Source organism: Carassius gibelio, chromosome B23 (assembly GCF_023724105.1).
Source record: "Carassius gibelio isolate Cgi1373 ecotype wild population from Czech Republic chromosome B23, carGib1.2-hapl.c, whole genome shotgun sequence".
Lineage (NCBI taxonomy): Eukaryota > Metazoa > Chordata > Actinopteri > Cypriniformes > Cyprinidae > Carassius > Carassius gibelio.
Window position 1 is genome coordinate 18,415,278 of NC_068418.1, and position 20,389 is coordinate 18,435,666.

The window sequence follows — 20,389 nt, forward strand, 5'->3', positions numbered from 1 at the left end:
GTTATGTTTTAGGGCAAGAGGCTTTATATTGCACAGATCTGAGATGAACATAAGGTTTCAGGCAGAAGGAAAGGGACGGAAGGGTAAAACACTTTGCATTAGTCGTCAGGTGACAGAGCTGTGTCAGTGTCATGCAATGAAAATGGTGATCCAATTGAGGATGATGCATACCCATTTGAATTCCACAGCAGCTGGCGCTTCCCACAGCCAGCCTCCACTAAATCACAGGATTTGACCATCTGTGGAAGATGGCGGGAGAGGCACTGAACAGATGTTGGTTATTATAAGGGGAATTCATGTAATCAGAATGGGGAAACAGATCGCAGTCTACGGTTAGCAGAAGCCTGTATACTGTACCCTCACTTTTTGGCATCAGAATACTATACAGTTCTGTATACTCAAGGACAGTCACTGCTGGTATTATTGTCAATGATAGTGATCAAGAGAACCAAATTGCAAATGTTATGTTTAACTTTGAAACAAGATTTGCAATCCCCCCCCCCCCCACCCCACTAATGATGTTTTTTGAGTTACAAATTTGTTTACCAAAATAAAAATGAATATATACAATGGAAAAATGCATTGTTCCTGTAAAAAAAAAAATAATAATTTAAAAATTAATGAATATTTAAATATTGCCAAGATTAAAAATGAAAAGGTAAATGTTAAAATGAAATTGATTATTGTTAAAATTAAATTGAGATTTAATGATAATTTAATTTAGCATAAACAACTTTTCAGTAACTGCTGGTCCATTAAGAGGTTTTGGAAGTAACATGGCCCTATAAATAGTAAAAAATAAGAACAAAGGCACATATGTTTTAGTTGTTTGGCTTATTTGCTTGTTTTAAAACTCAAACAGAAAACATTCAATATGACCTATTAAATTGCATTATGATCTGCACATGTATTGAAGTTTAACTTTTTTTTGCACATCCATAAACTATTGAGTCTTTCTTCTGTTTTTCTTGTGCTGGTATCTTATCAGAACCTAGAGCAAATTCCAGAGACTCCCATAAAGAGAAGAAAAATATGCCCTTATTATGAGATCTTCCTCCAGCTCAGTTCTTATCTCCCAGACAGAAGGTTCAAGAAACACTGCAGTACTTTATCCTTTATGATTTCAAAATAATGGCAAATGAAACGTATATTCAATACAACAGGCAGTTTTCAACTCCTTTAATGGTTCAGTTGGTATAGATTTTGGATGCATTTAAGTCAAGGGACGAGGTCAACCATTCAATCGAATTTTTAAACAATAAAAAAAAGAAAATAAATTCACATTAAAAAGTTTAACAGCTCAAGCGAGTATGAATGACATGCAAGTGAAGTCAATGAATTAAACAAGAATCCAGAGTGACATTCAATGGATGCAAAGCTCAAAGGCCACAAACCCAACCAGAAATGAGTGCATGTAAGACAGACTGTATGCTTCTGATGTTAAAAAAAACAAAAACAATGCATAGACAAAATAAAGATTTACAGTTAAAAAGAAATCAGATGCATGTTCCTGTCAAAATGCAGCTGTCACATGGACAAGTAATCTTGATGACTGAAAACATTCAATCAAATATGACTTATTGCTGATATTAGCGAGAACTATAAGCCATTTTCAAAAGATTTGCATCCACAGATTAAAAAGAGGTGTACACTGATGTTTAATGCAGCAAGGCTCTTATGACCATTAGAGAGCTACTTGAACATACACCACAGACCACAATGCAGGCATGCGTCATTTCAAAACACTAAGGTACGATAATTATGTCAAAACATGAATACACATTAAATACTGAACATCAAATAATGTTACCAAAAAGGTCAGAGGCCAAAACACAAAACTGATTTAATTGAATTCCTAATAGAAAAAAGGTTTGGTTTTCATTATGTTGTCGCTGGATGATTAGCATCTTCTGAATTCACACAAACTTATATTCAACTTCAATTAGAATAACTAAAAACGTGTGTTTCACTAGCACCACTGAATCAGACGATCAAATATATGCTGAAACATACCCAAACCAGAGTATGGCACGTTATGTTACAACGCTTAAGGCTAAGGCTTTCCATTTGATGTGTAAATTTGTCGTTATTTCGTTTCCTAAAATCATTTGTATTAAAACGTAGTTAAATATCAGAATTGAAGTTGAAAAGGGGTCTGTGTTTGTCTAAATGTAAAGAGACTGAAAAAATAAATAAGGACCTAAGACATTCATTAGATACCTTTAGAAATATTTTACATAAAAACACAGTTGGCACAACTCGTTCCCTTTTCTACTTTTTTGTCACGTTCTGTGCAAAAAAAGATTATGAAATTTCACATTAATCCAAACATTGAAAAAAGAGACCATGAAACGTCAGGTCATTTGTGTACATCGTTCTGTGAGTGTGTGCGGGCCTCGTCCGTTTTGACAATCCTCCACAACAACATTAATGTAATTTTGATGAAACTGCGACGCGAACGACTACTAAACAATCGAAACCCCTGAAAATAATAAAGTAAACAAACAAAAAAATAGTCTACCTGCAGGATCCTGTGGACAATTAAAACAAGAAACTAAATGCACAGAAAAAAAATGGCTGCAATAACATAACCCATAAGGCGATTTATATTCTTTCGTAGTTTGACCAGACAAATGAAGCTCTTGGTCCATTAAGTCTCTCATGGGAACAAATATAAAACGCCATTTTAAGGAAGGGTGATGCAAAAATTAAACTTAAAAACCCTTTCAGACTTGCTTGCTATAAGTCATCAGGTAGTGCGGCCGCAGGGCTCGATAGTGTAACAGTTAGTGTGAGGAAGAAGAGGGGAATGGGGAAGTGGGGCAACTGGCATGCAGCAGAGCCCCGCCCCTCTCTCGTCTCAGGCTCCGCCCTCTCCATCAGTCAGCTGTGTTCAACTGTAGTGACTCGACATGGCGAGAGGTCACTGTCTCCTGTCCTCGGTTTCTGATCTTGAAAAGGCCATCACCACATCCTCAGCTCCTGGGAAAAGGACAAAAACATTTTTTTCTAGATTGGCATCAGATATATTCACAGATTATATGGAATAAATAAAATGTATGATTATTATTTTACACTTTTTTTACAATCATATACAGAATTGTACAGATAAATATTTTATTACACATTTCCAAGTAACGGTATATAGATATTTTCAGTATGAAATAGTGAAGATGTTAAATAAATTAAATAATAATTCATGCACTGCGAAGACTTATTTCAAGACTGCACAAAAGACTGCATGTAAGAAAATAAACGCAGCCACTCTCCAAGCTATTATCCTTAACGGCTTTATTAGGTCAGGAAAATGTAATCTTCACAACAGAGAAAATTACGAGAGCTCGTTCAGTGGCACTGAATGTTATTATAATGGCTGAAGAGCAAACAGGCTGTGTGGTGTGTAATTAAACTCAGACAATGCCTTACAAGTGTCTGCCTTTCAAACGCTCCAGATTTTTGTAAAAATTACAGTAACACTGGGGTTAATAAAAACAATCAGGGCTATGTTCTGAATGCATACTGTACAGTATACACTGAATACTTCATTATTATTATTATTTTGTAATATGCCAAACATGCACACAATATGCAATGGTAAAAATTTAGAACAGCACAATGTAGTACATCTTAAATTTCTCCGACTGGTTTATTTTGTATTTTTTACTCATAGTAAAAATGTCTTGATTACTGAGATTGGGATGAAATAAGGAGAAAAAGAAGTCTAGCGCATAAGTCTTACTGAATGCATGAACAGCTGAAATGCATCAATTCAGATGCATGTAAAAGTATTATGAAAACTGTTGCTCAATGCAGTGGGTCATCTGGGTATTCAAAGCATACATCGCCAAAGTATGTAAAGTCTGTTGTAAAGATGAGCTTTCTTTAAATATCACTGACCCTTCTGACCCCTCAAATCAATATTTCACACATTCATACTCCTGCTGCCCTGATCTCTGACCTGGAGAACTGGATGGATTCATGAGTCCATTCATAAGAGTCAAACTAGACCATATTAATAATGGACACAGAGCGGGTACCTATAGCCCTCAGTTTATTCACATAAACAGCTTAACGTCAGGGTCAAATCATCAGCTTCTGCTTTTGTAGCATGCGGCATGAGGCACAACTCCTGCAGTAACAAACACAGCTTGGGGTTTTCTGTACCACACTGATAAGAAAAGCATCTAAAAGCCTCTATAAACCAAGTTTACTAGTGTCCACATCTGAAATACAGACTCTGGGAAAACAAACACTGTGAGAGATGTCCTCTAAAGACATGAAAATGTCACCGGTGGATTTGTGATTTCAGTCAGGTTCGAGGCAGATTCTAAGCGAGGGAAGGCACTAATCAATTGCAATCCTGAATTAACGATCCTGCCAGGGGAAGGAAAACAAGGTAAACAGGATTTGTAGGTCCAGCTGTCCCAAGCTGAACACGGATTAATAACAATACCACAAGTGTGTAAACACAACATAAACAGCAATATCTTGAGCTCTGGCTGGATTATTTTGAAGGTCATAGAGGAATTGCTGCACAGGAAGTGCTGATGTAGCCGAAAAGCTTATACCATGTTTGGCAATCCAGTGTTTTAGCTATGGAGCTAATTTTATTCTAAACATGTCTGAAGGAAAGTAGTGTTTTGACTGTCCTGGTCAAAGCTTAATAAGCAGAAAAGCAGAATGTCGGCATGTTAATTTCCTCTGCCTTTCATGTACCCTACCCATACCACTTCCTCTACATAAAACGACCGGTTTAATTCTCCAGGAGTTTAAGATACTCGGTCACTCAAAATGTAAAAGACATGCAGGAAACATCAAAGGTGTCCTTTGTACTTTACTGAAGGCTAGAGTATTTTAATGATGCTCTTTACTTTCCTGCAGAGTTGTGCAATATTAGGTTATTATATAAATGAAACATATGAAATATAAAATAAAAAAAGTACTGAACTGAAAACCACAAATCACTCAAATTTTAAACAAATTCAGTACAGGTCAAGAAGAATCTTTTTTTCTTTTTTTTCCTGCTAACAACGCTCCCCTGCGAACACGTAATTTTCCATGTTTCCACTGTTATATACTAAGTAGAGCAATTACACATCCCCTGAATGAGTCTAGAAAGTGCCGATCAAAAACATAGACCAGGAAGATGCAGAAACCAGCGATCTCGTATGTAAGCATATGCATTTGAAAAATTATTTGATCATCAACACTAACCACATATAAATGAAAACTATATAATGTTACAGAGGGAAATGTAATGTTGATTGATGTACTGCATGTTAAGATATTCATACAACAAAATATTCTTGGGGCCATGAAATTTTTGTGAAAATCGATGAAATTGCAAAAACGCTGGCGGTTGCTGGCAACTTTTTTCAAAAACACTGGTGGGGAAAGAGTTAACCATCGAGGATAAGAAAAGTGATTTTTCATCTTTAGGGTAAAAACCAAACAATTTTATCATAGAGAGACAGCTTTAGACAAGATTGTTAGTGCCTTACTGAAACACCGAAGGTTCACACCCTGTTCACGAGCTGATTCTACTGAAAATCTGTCTAATTTCAGTCTTTCTGATGCTTTTTGTTATAGCAAAATAAAATAAAAGCCCCACAGACTAAAACTTATACGTTATAGGAAATGTCTCTGCATAAGCTGAAATATAAATAAAAATACACCCAATTTACAAGTGTAAATGACTATTGTATAGACAATAAACATGACAAACACAAATAAAACCAAACTGTGATGTTGAAAATGAGACTGCGGCTACTAAACCATCACCAGCATGTCTTTGATCCTGTATCATCTTTTAAGGTTGCATAATGCTTGCGTAACAGTCTGATCATGGTGAGGAGGGGTCAAAGACAAAGACGAGACTTCTGCTCTCAGAATCCTCACAGTTAAACTGAATGTGTGTTTAAGTGGAAGGGAGGATGGAGAGACCGTGGATGAAAATGTTGCTCTCCATCTTCCGGCTGCTGTCTTTCTGGTGCCGCAGACGTCAGAGCCCCCATGAGCCGTCGCCTAGCAACAGCTCAGAATCAGATCTTCATCACATCTATGAACAAACAGCAGCTGTCTGCATCTCCAATACTGGCCTGTTCAACCTCTAACAACAACATCTCATGGCAATCCATAATCATGACAAATCACCCGTGCTCTATGATACTGAAGTGACAGCAGTTTTAATCGTGAAGGTGAGATCTCTGATACTTACTCTATAACACTAAATGATTGCATGTACATGCCATATTATTAGATGATTAAATGCTAAAGGCACAATCAGTAAGTTCTGCATTACTAAAAATGTTGTACAAAGTAATTAGATAATAATTACATGGTGTAGGTTGCCTCTTCATAAAAAAGGCAGTGGCTATTTGAGTGCAAATAGCAATAGATTCTATTTACACTGTGAAAATAGCAATGGTTTTTTATTAGTTATTACACTAAGTAAAACATTTTTTTTTAGCAATGTTATTTAAATTAAGTTCAAAAAGCAGATTATCTGCAACAGCAATTATCTGCACCTCAGTATATGTTATAAAACAAACAGTATGCAATAATAACGTATTGAGTGTAAATTATAATTTAAATTCAAATTATCAAATGGATGCCACCTTATTTGGACAATATAAGCCCTCCCCAAACCTACCCTAACCCTATTTGATACTTTATTTTCAACTTTTCGATTTTTTCCTTTATTTTTATAGAAATTTCTGGTGTGATATGAGATTTGAATATATTCTAAAATGTACTAGTACATTAATAAAATTAAAAGTTGTATCTGCCAGTTTTATGTAATGTTAACTTCACATTATCTAAATAAATAAATGGACCTAATTGTAAAGTGGTAGCAGTAAGTAAGTAAAAAAACAGTACATTTAACTTTAACTCAATTTTACAAAAACAATTATTAAATAAACAAAAATTACTCTGGAAATATTAAATGAAAAGAAAACTGAAAAGACAAAAAAACGAAATAAATATTTATAATACATAATTTATTTCTACAGTGACATTAATCACTGCCATTAAAAAAAAGAGCACCTTTAAATAAATAAATAAAAAGTTCTGTTTAACCCAGACGTACCTTTCATCTGATAATAGCAATAAAATACTGTAATAATATACCAGACGTGGGACACATTAAAAAGATAATTGCAAGCAGATCACGGCTGAGGAGTTGAGATAGCAGATATGGTATTAGTGGGCCATTTCAGGAAGTGTGGTTTAAACATGGCCAGCAGTGATGGATCATGACCAGTGAGTGTGTGGGATTGACACACAACCACACATATACACCCCCACACACAAGAATCTTTTACATCTACAAATATGACTCACAATCACAGATATTTCTTTCATAATCATCTAAATATACGATACAAGTGTAATAACAAGTGACAAAGATTATATCTAGCATGAGCAAGCATCAGGCCCTCTGTGTACTTTCCCCATTCAGCATTGAAATTTCTTTAAAGCCGGCTCTGTGGCTCATTAGTTTGCTTATCGGAGGAAGTAGACTTTTAGACCATTATTACTGCAATTAGAAATGGGTCACAATCTGCTCCAGCAGAAGAGGATAACGATGAACAGCAGGATGGTGTTTAATAACTTCTACTGCATTATTATACTGTGCCAGCGGACCACCTAAAAACAAACCGTTCACAGCTGGCAAACAAAACCATTGTAGTCATAATGAAAAACTGGACATATTTGGGCTAGGCTTAAAATGCCAGAGCCTGAGAGGAAATTCATAATGTAAACGATTACATGGGTTTTTAGGCTCTTTAATTTTAACAAGTTAGCAAAAGTAATTCATTCAAGCCAACATGAAGACTGTTTACAGAAGTAAAAAAAAATGGTTATGAGAAATGAGTGTTTTCTGTGTTTTGGGCAAGGAGTCACTGTTTTAGTGATGAAGGGTCTTACATGTGCTTTCTGTGTCACATCGGTGCAGTCTGGGATTATACCGTCTGAGGATTATACCAGCAGACACAAGACCAGACTGTTGACTCGGCCACGTCAGTCAAAAAGATGGATAATGAACAGCCTTGAACTCTTAAAAAAAACACTTACACGACAAAGACAATAAAAGCTTGTAAGGGGGATGTAAAAGAGCAGCATCCTTTTAAACACTGTCGCAGCAAATGAGCGAGTGCGATGTTCTCACACCATCCGTCTGCAATTAATAATCCGGTTTGACTGAGGGTCCTCTAATGAGGCCTGTTCCTCTCCTTCATTCACACACCACCACAAAGCCCTTGTCCACCCGGTTTGCCACCCATTCCATTGCCATGGAAACTGTCTACTGTACTTGCTCTGTTGTTCAGTCCCCAAGGCCTCCACAAAAGGGGCGGCAAGCTCTCTCACAGCCTCATTGTCGGCTTTCAGCCAATGATGATCAGAGTCCAGCCAGAGAACAGCCTGCCATTCACACTCCTTTTGGATCCAAAAAATGACTAATATTATTATTATTTTAATGTATACATATTATGCTACGGTAGATAACCAGTGATTATGATCCTATAATTTTATGTCAGGTGCTTTAAAATAAAAAATCCACAATGAAGCTGCATTTAAGAATTTTACATGTGACCTAAATTATTTAACCCGAGTACAATATAAAATGTTTAAAAGTACAATGCATTTTTTATTATTATATCTCATTTCATTTTCATTTTTACATCTTAATACATTTTTTTAAATAAATAAATAAATAAATAAATAAATAAATAAATATATATATATATATATATATATATATATATCTCACAGTATTTCAAACCAGCATATTACCATTTCAAAATATTTATTATTATGATTGTTAATTTAGAAGAAAGTGGGTAATGATAGTTTTAATGTAATGCATACATTTCTGGTGAAAATAATAATAATAATTATTATTATTATGTTATTGGCTTTATATTTGTTATTTATAATAATTTTTTATAAAATTATATTTTTTTTTCTCAGAAACATTAACATAATTACTGTATAAGTAAGTCGCCTGATTGTTTTATTTAAGCTGCAGTTATTTCTTCAGGCCTGTTAATGAGTTTGCTTGGCATGGTATGAAGCTTTGAGCTGCCTGAACTCTCAAAGCTCTCTTACGCCCAACGTCCTCCCACAAACAACACCATCCAGATTCATCTTCTAAACTTCAAGGCCTTAGATATGATTAAAATTGCATTACAAAATTGAGAATGTGTGTCTATGCTAATTAACCAATTAGATGGTGCCGAATGCAAATGTGTTAAATCCATAGACAAGTAAACAGGGAAAGTAGCAGGTTTGGAGCTTCAGAAGGAGTAAACATACCAGATTTGAACACTTATGAAAGAGAAAGTAGCGGTGGTGGTTGCATGTGCAAAACTCACTGTTGCAATGCTTGGATGTTCTGAATAGTCAAAAGATCCCATCGACAACCTTCAGTGTCAGAAATCAATCAAACCTGTCCAACCTGGGAAAAATACTAAATTCAAAATTGACCACATTCACAACCGATCATTCCTAAACATTTCTTTCCCGAGAAAAATAAATAAACTGTTAAACACGAGAAAGGGTCAGCCTCGATGGTCCTAGTCTATTTTACACACAAACAAGCTCTTTTCATTAGATGGTTCTTGTTAACTGTACAGACAGCAACTCTTTAATTTACCCCAGAAATCTGAGAGGCCTACAGATCATTCATACCTTTAAATATAAAACCATACAGCATGTTTCTTTTTTTGCAAGCATTACTGGCATGTCTGGAGATATACTAGTCACTTGGTGACTCATTTTCCAAGGTGTTGGATGCAAACACAGGCAGCCCTCTGAGACGGCTTGATACGTAAATAATTCATCCTACTGCAGTATAGTCCCCTGAGATGTGGCACTATTTTGCCTGATGTGAGAGAGAAAGCATTAGCATGTGTAGATCTGAAGTGCATTTGCTCCAATATTACATTAGTTCAATCCTCAGATAGCTGTGTCATGATCATACATTATCCGTTTAATTTGAAGTAAAATAAGCGACTGCTACTAAACACATTTCAATTCACCTCAGCGTTTTAAGCACAAGCTTTATTTAAGGGTTCACACAGATCCCAGTATGCCTGGGAATGAGATGTCACAGTTTGTACTAATAGAAACAGACTAATCTTGATGATACTCTCCTAGCATATTCCTGACAGCCCTCCTCGTCTGTGCTTTAAACAAAGGTTATTGTACTTCACCGTGTGTGGTTCATTAAGTGTGTTCTCCCTTTCATCTCACCCTCATTATATTGCAGGAGACCACAAGCATCTACTGATCCAGAGCTGCTATTTACATTTCTTATTCTAGAATCATAACAACGTCTTAGAATCAGAATGTTTGGCTCATCGACGATGGAATATTTCCTAACGCTGGAGCAAACAAACACACAGATGTTCACAAAAAAAGCCCGAGCTAGAAAAATCCCAGAAGCACAACATATTGACATCTACATCCATCTTTCCTCTGCTACTGCATTATTTATGAAGATCCTTCCAAAACGAGCCCAGCACTGGGATCCTTGCCTAACAGCCAGCCTCATATGCATATTTAATGAAAACAAAATGTGTGCTCCATTCTTCTATACACCTAGAGTTATTCACAACATTAAGACTTGTTATTTTATAAAGCATGCAATCTCTATGACAGTTAATGCATCTTAGTAAGACAAAGCATTATAGTTTCATTCTTACTATGGCATATATGAAGCAACTAAGTGAAGTTCTTTTCACATTGAACCTATAGATTTAGCTGATCATCTAAGTTAAAAAAGAGAGGAAATTATCCTACTATATATAGCATTTCAGCTGCCTACCTGAAACATTTATGTTGTGCTAGCGCCCCCTTGTGGAACGAGCTACTGCACATTGTCCAAAAAATTCAAAAATACTATTTTTTCTAATACACACACACTCTCACTCTCTTTCTCTCCAAACATAATTTTAAAAAAGATTATAAAATATTTTATATTGTTTATATACACGTTTCAATGTGCTAATATTTGTATAAAAAGTTGATCGCTTTTTACAAAATCCCTATTTCACCTTTGTTCAAATCCAATTTATGCATGATCTAGAGTCAACTTGCTCTATAATGCATGACATTTTAATGACACCATTTCCAAATATAATCTAAACAATCAAGAAAGACAATAATCCTTTTTATATTCCAATGTCCAGTGTGATAAGAAGTACAGTAGCTCAGTAAATAAGAGTGTTGGTGGTAAAGGGTGGAGGTTTGGCCTGCGGTGTTCGGGCTGTAAATGTTGACTTACCCTGGTCAATAGGGTGCTGTGGCAACTGACTCATCTGGCTGTGCACCACGCCTGCATAATTCCGCAGAAACGCTTCCTCGTTTGGTGTCAGCTGGAAGGGTGGGGACAAAAAAAATAATTTCACAGTGTCCAGTTGTCAAATACAAGATCAGTTTCAAAGAACAATAAATTGGTAATCCAATTCAATACAATAACTGGCTTCTAAATTTGAGGGAAAACAAAGAAGTGTAAGCAATGAAAAATGTAACTAAGGTTGTGAAGCTGGGGGAAAATAATATTAACCAATCACATCTAATTTAATCCAGACAGAAAAATTAATGTGCTCCTCACATTAATTCTCACAAAACAGTCAAAAATGTGTCACATTAGTTATGTTGAAAGTTAAGCTCTCTCATGTCGTCTTTAAAGCACATCAGAAGATGTCTTATTCTCACTGGTCTGACACTTACATTTGATCCCATTTTCTTGAGCATGAGCAGCACCCGCACCTTCTGCTGGATGTACATCTCCTCAGGAGACTTGCCAGGGGCTTCCTCTCGGTTCATCCCCCCTGCTCCTGACGCACTGCTGAGCAACCGCACACAGAGAAACAGAGTAGTCAATTATTCATATCCCAAACCTTATTTTCAGAACTCGTGAGTTGAATACATTCCTGCTTGGGTCTCCTACAAAAAAAATATGATGCATGAGGGCCTAAAAATGTGAAACAGACCAACATTTAACTGCAGTTCCCGTTTCCATTAGATTTATAGAATATTATACTAAAGGAAAACCCTTAAGAGCTAGCTGTTCGCAATCAGGCAACGTATTAACTCATCGTAACCTTTGCCGAATGCAGAAAGCTTCTAATTAAGCAGTGTGTGAAGTCTGAACACACTTCAGATCATGGAGCAGGTTGACAGCATCATAAATGGCCATCATGCATATTTAATGGAAGATCTAACCATGCTCCCTGCTTTCCCTCATCTTGCTCACTTCCTAATGACCTATTTTTAAACTTACACTCAGTGTGAAACATTTTAAAGGACCTTGAGGAGCAAAAAAAAGTAATCACAGCAGCCAGTGAATTTGCAAAACGATCTGATGCCTCAAATGTTATTTTCCAGAAATAGAAAACACAAACAGCGACGGACTGCAGTAATACCATCTAAACCATAATCAATGCAATAATGCATCTCACACCAACGTCATGTGGAGAAAAAGAAAAGAAAAAGATTTGACAAGGAAGTACATCAAATACAGTACGAAGGACTGATAATCGAGCAAAACTAATGGCATCAAGTACAGCCTATTCTGGGGGTTTTGTGAAAGTGTCAGAGTGAATCCTTTGCCGACATCCAGCTTGTGATGTCTCTCACCCTCTTATCTGCACAAAGAGCCTCTAATACATGTTGACAGCTTGTTTGATGTGGGGTTAGCCTATAGTTAATTGAAAAGCTGGTTCAACCTTTCATTTCACGACGGATACGTTTGTCTGGCCTTGACTTTAAGAATGACAGTACCTTCCCATGGCATATCCGGTGTGTTGACAGCTTAAATTTCTAAAGGCTACTTAATGTAAGCCGGGAAGGCATTTAAGACAGAAAGCGGCATAAAAACAGGCAACGCTGGAAAAATAACTAACGCAGATTTCCTCTACAGTCACAGACTCATCAGTCACCAAAGGGCTGTGGCATCAAAAGGGCTTCATATTTAATAAAGCATGCACTTTATTCTGCTGCGTCTCGCTGGCAGCAGTGGGGGGATGAAGAGTGCTCGCAGATGAAAGACACAAGAGGGACCGGAGCGTCAGCTCGGCAGCTCTGTGACACCAGGCACACCTTCAGGGGGGAGACGGCTCGCCCCCCCCTTTCTCGCTTTTGATCATGACTGTCCTTCCTGCTGGAGACGAGACAGGCCAGACAGCAGGCAGAATCACTGCAGCTCATCTGCCGCAAACACTCCTGAAAAGCCAGTGCATAACAACACACCTAATTCATCCTTCTAAGACACTGGTCATGAATCTCTGAAAAATGCCCCATAATCTTTCAGGGCTTTAGATGTGTAGCACACCGCGAGGCTCAGAAGCAGGTGTTCTGTTTGAGCATGTCTGCATATTTACTAAAATATGTGGATGATAGACTTATAATTTGTTATTTTCAGTCTAAATATGCATCTTTTATTAATTAAGTTCTCACTATATAATATAAAAAAAAAAACTATAAAACTTTTGAGTTTAATCATAGAATGACAATACATATTTTTATTTATTGCAGCTGGAAAAGTCCATGCCTCAACATGACAACTTCAAAATATACTATATAATTTAACACGCCCCCCTAAAACGCCTCATTTAAACATGCACCCACATGTCTACATCACTGTGTGGGAAGATTTGCATAACCCCGCCCAAATGTTCACACAAAAGAAAGAAGGCGCAACTTTGATTCTCACTATTACTACTGGCGACATGTTGTAGAGACACGGTTTCTAAACTACTTTGTTTGGCCTTCCAAAAGAGGACACAACTAGAAATCAGTGGTTAAGTTGCATTTACAACACGGTTCCAGAGCAGTATCTAAATATTCAGATGTGTGCAGCACATTTTATGGAGGACTGTTTCCTGACCCTGGGAGAGAAGAATACAATGCCGTCTGTTCTGACTCACAGTCTGTAAGTACATTATATATGTAAAGGATCATATTACATATGCGTTCACGCAACACAACGTGTAAAAACACAGTTTAAGTCATTATAACCTGTAATTATGTCCCCACTAAATGCAACAAATGCCTGGTTTGTAATGGGTTTTATTGTTTTTGTCTTGTCTCGCTTGTGTTCTGACTGGGACACGCATCACAGTATAGTAAGGGGTGTAACATTTCCAAAATTTCAACATTTCCATGGTATTTGGCCAAACACAAAGCACTGGATAGCTGGCCAATCAGAGCACACCTCGCTTTTCAGATTGATGAGCTTTGTAAAAAATTATGCATTTAAGAATGGTGGGGCAAAAAGGAATATGCTATAAAAATATTGTGGAAAAAATATATATATATTTTTTTACATTAAACCGCATAAACCTTTCATTACACCAAATACACCAAATAAAATTGTACATGCTTTAATCAGAGTTTCCAATTTTTTTACCCCAAGTATGAAGCAAAATGTTAAAAAACACAATGCATTATACATGATCTATCTATCTATATATCAATATAGCATACATATAGATAGAACAATTCCAAAAAAGATTCTTAAAAAAAAAAAAAAAAAAGTATTTTAGCAGTGCTATTGCCACTAGACTTCATTTTTAACTATTCCTGATTTAACGGTGGAAGATGTCAATTCATGTGGCGATGTGCTAAATATAGAGCACCTATCCTCTGGTTCCGTCATGACCCGCCTGCACTGAGGCTCAAGTTTGGGTCATTTGGTTTCCCGGAGTTAATTTGAAGATTAATAAAAATTCCTGTTATAAAAGCAGATGGTCTGACAGCCAAAGTGTTTTAGTCTTGGTTTGGTCACTGTGACTGGATGTTATTTCAAAACCGCACTGTCATAACACTGAGCCAAAGCAACGATACTGCAAAAGATCAGTTTATCAGTGACTCCTGCCACTATCCATGTAGGGAAGGTGCAGAAGCTCTGGAAGGAGATCCACAATCCAGATAGCAATGCTATTTATAGACTCATCAAGTCATTTGAATCCTCACAAACAACTTGCTGAGAAAGATTCCTCAATTGTTTGAACGTGTGACAGAAAACATGCTTAAGAAAGAATCTATCTTCAATTCAAGAAACATCTTTTGCATTAGTTCAGTAAGAAACATCCGAATATGTGCACTTTGATTCTATTTAGTATGCAGAAAGCGGTATGGCAGACATCACTGATGCTTGTGTTGGAATGGGAGCAAATCCCTGCAGCCATGTTCCAACATCTAGTGAAAAGCCTCCAGAGAAGAGTGGAAGAAACTCCTTTAGAAATGCACATGGTTTAAAAAATTAAGATGTGTTATTTGGGCATTTTTTTAAGCCATGTAATTTATGCAAAGCAATCAAAAACTGTCTGTTGGCCAGAACTAATTCAGCTCATCAAAAAAGATGCCCTCGAAAGACATATAATTCAACTCAAGACTTGCTTCATCAATATGAGAATAAACAAACAACCTACTGTATTTGCAGCCAGAATGTTAACCAATCACCATCTAAAACATGATTGGCACAAATGGTTTTCCATGGTATAACAAATTCCCAAGACACAGTGGATTTTCTTTGGATCATAGGATGTTACACAACCTGTGCCTGTCAGTGGAAACAGATGACGCTGACTTGAAGAATTATTGGATAAGTCTAACTACCAAACCCCAAAACTAACTGTACGGTCGGCCAGAATAATTCTGTCAGCGACAGCAGAATACCATCACGTCCCCTCCATGAGCAGCTGGACTGAATGAGTAAAAAATTAACTAATACTAAAGAGAATGAAAGGAGGTTTTTTTTCCATTTTACCTGAGGAAATGGTGATTCAGCAGAGGGCGCCAACCCTTGACCAAACTGAAAACCATTTACATGATCAAAAACGACCTGGACCAGTCCACATCCAGTGGGTTATAATCAGATTATAATTACAACCAGAAACCACCTACAACAAACTGGGTTGACTGTCCTTACCTTTCTTCCTCTTCTCTCTGCCTCCACATTCCTGTCTACTTTGGACGAAACAATAAAATAAAATATGGTTTAATTGCGATATATAGCCACTAGAAAGTCCAACTATGGATATGACTGAATCACTTGCCAGCAGATTTTATGGTAAACTAGTCATAATACAGTGAGGAAACAATAGTTAGTGTATTTGACAACAATAGAGATGAGGCAGCCAGAGCCGGTGTGACTGATAACTAGGTCATGACTCATTAGCAATGCATGAAGCATGATCCAGCAATGCAATCCCAGTAAATTCAAAAACAGTTCATATACAAATAAGTTGATTTTCATTAACTATAAAACTATTTAAAAAAAAGTCTACTTGGAACGTTATACTTTGAATTTCAGCTTAGTACACATTCAGTTTAAATTAAAGAAATTCATTCACCATAAGTTTAATTGCAACAAACTTTATGACAGGGAGTAAAGGGGTTCAAATCTTAGTGAAAGTTTCCTAAGGCTTATTTTGTTTACTCATCGCCTCGGTATTCAAATCCATCTAGTATAAGCGTTTCACAAGACGGTTGTCATGCACCACAGCGCTTGTCATGAATCACAATACAAAACCCACTGCAGTGGGAAGCTCCTTTGGGATCACTGCTGCACCGGCTGTCAGAGATATACAGCTATATGAAACTATGACAAGACAATCCTCTCCATATATGATTTAAGAAAACTAAACAGGCTTAAACACTATATTTCAAGGCAGGAAGTCAGGCCTTTCATCATAAGTTGTGGCTAGTTCACATAACGCACCTGCAGCATTTCTGTGAACAGAGAAAAGGGAATTAAACTATATAGGCTACAGAAAAAGGAATATATAGGCCTACACACAAAATTCTATTTCACTTAAATCAGTCCTTGATCTCTGGCACTAAATTCTTGATCATGTAGGAGCAGGTCTTAAAGGCATAAACCCGGCCTGTGTTATGTCTGATGGACATAAAAAAAGAGGGGCTAGAGGCTGGGCTCCCCACAACAACAACCAAATGTGATGAAGCTTGGCTTGGCATGAGGTCTGAGTCCCTGCCTAAGCTTGTAGCTCAAAGGCAGCTGAGGATCTCCCTTCGGGACGCAGAGGTTGAGTTGTCCATGAGCCGCACCTGCCTCCCTGCCATAAAGGAGGAGAACCGTCTTTCTTGGATTCAAAGAGCCAGAATCCCTCAAGAGAACGTGAAGACTGAAGCAAATACAGTTTGACTTCCAAGTTCACAAGTAGCTGGCCCTGCCCTGTCCAGTCAGCTCTCAAACCCAGCGCGGTTCAAGTGCCCACTACAGGCAGAATGCCAGTTTCATAGCCGAATGTAAGCCACACAGATGTATTCTGTATTCACAAAGAGTTTAGGGTGTGGAGAGACTAAAAATAGCCTATCATTGCCACTAAGACATGATAATGTGGCACAAGTGACAGAGATTCTTTCTGAACTGAGTCTAGGATTAACAAATAAACCTATAAATTTAAATTGATCCAACCAAACACAAAAACTCATCATAAAGGTGATGCATTTATGGAATCAGGTGTGAAAAATTGTTTCATTAAAAGCATTAATGCAACCACAAGGAGCATTTAAACACATCTGTGCATTCACAGCAGCAGATTCATGTGCTAAAAGCAATGAAGGTAAACATTACAACGTGTATAGAACATAAAACGATGTCATTATTATTACAATTGAGATCAGAATTACATTTTGGCGTACAAAGTATCTGTCTAACACTGAACTAGTCCAGCAGTCAGCGGACTGGATTGACTCCAGTCCTCTTCTCTCTTTCTGTGGCGAAACGCGCGTATATATTTCTCATTTATCTTTAAAATGAAGACTATCAGTAAAACAAACTGTCTTTTATCTACGACTGTAGTGTTTAAAGGAGAAAAGTTGGTGTGCGTAAGATAAAGGGTGTGTTTTAACACACAAACTAGGTAGAGGGTCTGTAACAAAGCCCTGAATGAAGTTCCCACAATTCCCATTCACTCACATTAGCTCGCTAGCAACAGAAAAACAGCCAAACCGCTTCGACTCGCGCCTCGTTTCGGGGCGTAATTTTCAGATGCTGCCTCAAACACCTCCGCTTTGACGTCTTACCTCTCCTGGTCCAGGATTCTGTCGTTTTTGTTGTATTTGAGAGCTGTGTTGTGTATGAGGAGGCGTCCTGTTCCGGGGTCACATCCCGACAGTCGGCAGCGCTGGAGTGACTCGAGAGCGTAAACGCGCCGCTGCTGAATCAGTTCCTGCCGGTGCGCCGCGCGACCGTCGCCAGCAGAGGGCGCTGTGACGCTGCTCGTTTATTGCGTGTTTCTCAGTGATCAGTGAGCACGCAAAGTGATGGGTTTGATTGATATATGTTTATTATATATTTTAGTATATCATAACAAGAGTAATGAAAAAATAACATTCTGAAATTAAAAGTAAACACTGATCTAATACTTATCTGATATTTCTTAAAAAAAGTTTAATTGTTTATCATTATAGTATATTATGAAATATTTGTAATGTATTATTAGAGGAATGAAAAGTCTACATAACAGTCTAAAAACGACCTAAGCATTAAACAGATTAGACAGATTAGAAGGCCTAACAATAAATGTAAAGAAACGTTTTTGGAGCACTGAATACCATCATATAGACCACATGTTTTAATTAGTCATGATATTTTCTGTGGTTCCATTCCTAAATAGGCCAATGTAATAGGTCATACATTTTTTTTTTGTGGTTTGTTTGTTTGTTTCAGTAGCCTATAGCTACTTTGTCTAAAAAGCACTTTGGTGTACTCTTAAGTGCTTTTGATTGCATTCTCCAGCTATTTTCTGATGTTACATTATCACTGATATCTTTTTCTCTCTATAAATACTGTAGCAAAAGAGACATTTAATGGGATTTTACAGTTTCATGATTGACACAAACCTTACACAGCATTACTCGCCTCCTTAATAGCTTAACCATAAAGTACTGCTATTCAATAATTTGTAGTTTGCAGTTGTATATACAGTGTGATCATGACAGGTATTATGAACCCATTGCAAATCCAGAGAGTATAGGAACTATATTAAAGAGCTTTGCTAAAATATAATAAGCTTTTAAAATAAGCCCGACTGGGATTGCTGTTTCTCTGGATTAAATACTGATTGCCGTATTACAGAAAATCCTTCCACTGAACTAAAATGGAATTCATTGTTCTTACGGTTATCATCAGTTTCTATGCCCTAGTCTCAGAGCATATGTTACGGAGAGTTTCCCAGCAGTCTCACACTGGGAAAGCCTCATTTATCACTCATTACACAATAAATATTGAAGTCCCATGCAGCTTCCACTTCCCCTTTCATCTCGGTCTTATTTTCACTGTGTATATTTCTCCAACACGCACAATAATAACATTCGAATGCTGATCAGACGTATTTAACTTCCTGTCCCACACTAGTCTGAATTCTGGAAATTAAGTAGGGTCAATTTGGGTAAATCATCCACATTGTGACAGCCACCTTAAAGTAACAGTTCATCCAAAAATGAAAATTTGCTAAAAACGTACCCAACTTCAAGCCATCCAAGATATGCGTTTGTTTCTTCATCAGAACTGATTTGGAGAAATTTAGCATTACATCACTTGCTCACCAGTTGATCCTCTTGCAGTGAATGGGTGCCGTCGGAATAAAAGTCCTATCAGCTGACAAAAACATCACAATAATCCACATAATTCCTGTGTGTCAATGATTGTCTTGTGATGTAAACAACAACAAAAAAATTCAAAAACAAAATAAATCCATTTATAAGGCATTTTTTGTTAAACCATCTCTTTTGGCTAAAATAGGAGTCTGTTATCCATAATAAAAAATCCATCGCCTGCTGTTCTCTCACATTAAAATCCACTAACATAGATGTTTTTAACTGTTTTGAACTATTTTCTCTTATAAATGGTGCTTGATCTGTGCACATCTCTCTCTTGATTCAGATTAAACTATTTTTCCAACTATTTTTTTCAGAGCGCAATATTATACAGGAAGCATAGTTAAACACTTTGGATTTGTTTCTTACAAACAAACAGCTTTTCACTTCACAAGATGTTAACTGATTTACTTGAGTAATGTGGATTAGTGTCTTTTTATCAGCTGTTTGGACTCTTATTCTGACGGCACCCATTCACTTCAAAAGATCCATTGGTGAGCAAGTGATAAAATGCTAAATGTCTCCAAATCTGTTCAGATTAATACACAAACTACATCTACATTCAAAGATGGCCTGAGGTGAACTACTCTTTTAAATGTAAAAAAGAAAAAAATGCACCAATTTATTATTTTCCTCCTTCAGATGCCAACTACATAGACAGCTAGAAGTCTGGCTCCTTTCATTGCATTTGTGCATCTATCAAAAAAACACTTATTTAACAAAAACAAATAATAAACCCACAAATCAA

At 36.9% G+C, this 20,389-nt stretch overlaps 1 protein-coding gene across 4 annotated transcripts; it reads right to left on the minus strand.

Annotated features, from left to right (window-relative positions):
• Nucleotides 1-1,164: 1,164 nt before the first annotated feature.
• Nucleotides 1,165-18,234, minus strand: ctnnbip1 (catenin, beta interacting protein 1). Of its 4 annotated transcripts, none has more exons than XM_052593647.1 (4): nucleotides 18,067-18,234; nucleotides 11,743-11,860; nucleotides 11,294-11,384; nucleotides 1,165-2,982 (listed from the first exon to the last, which is right to left on the minus strand). In XM_052593647.1, exons 2-4 carry the CDS (start codon nucleotides 11,836-11,838, stop codon nucleotides 2,924-2,926), a joined length of 246 nt encoding a protein of 81 aa, XP_052449607.1. In that variant the 5' UTR covers nucleotides 11,839-11,860; nucleotides 18,067-18,234; the 3' UTR covers nucleotides 1,165-2,923. The 4 variants fall into 4 exon arrangements, with proteins under 4 accessions (XP_052449607.1, XP_052449609.1, XP_052449610.1 ...); XM_052593649.1 differs by having other exon boundaries at nucleotides 11,743-11,857; nucleotides 18,067-18,229; XM_052593650.1 differs by having other exon boundaries at nucleotides 11,743-11,857; nucleotides 17,960-18,229.
• Nucleotides 18,235-20,389: the final 2,155 nt, after the last annotated feature.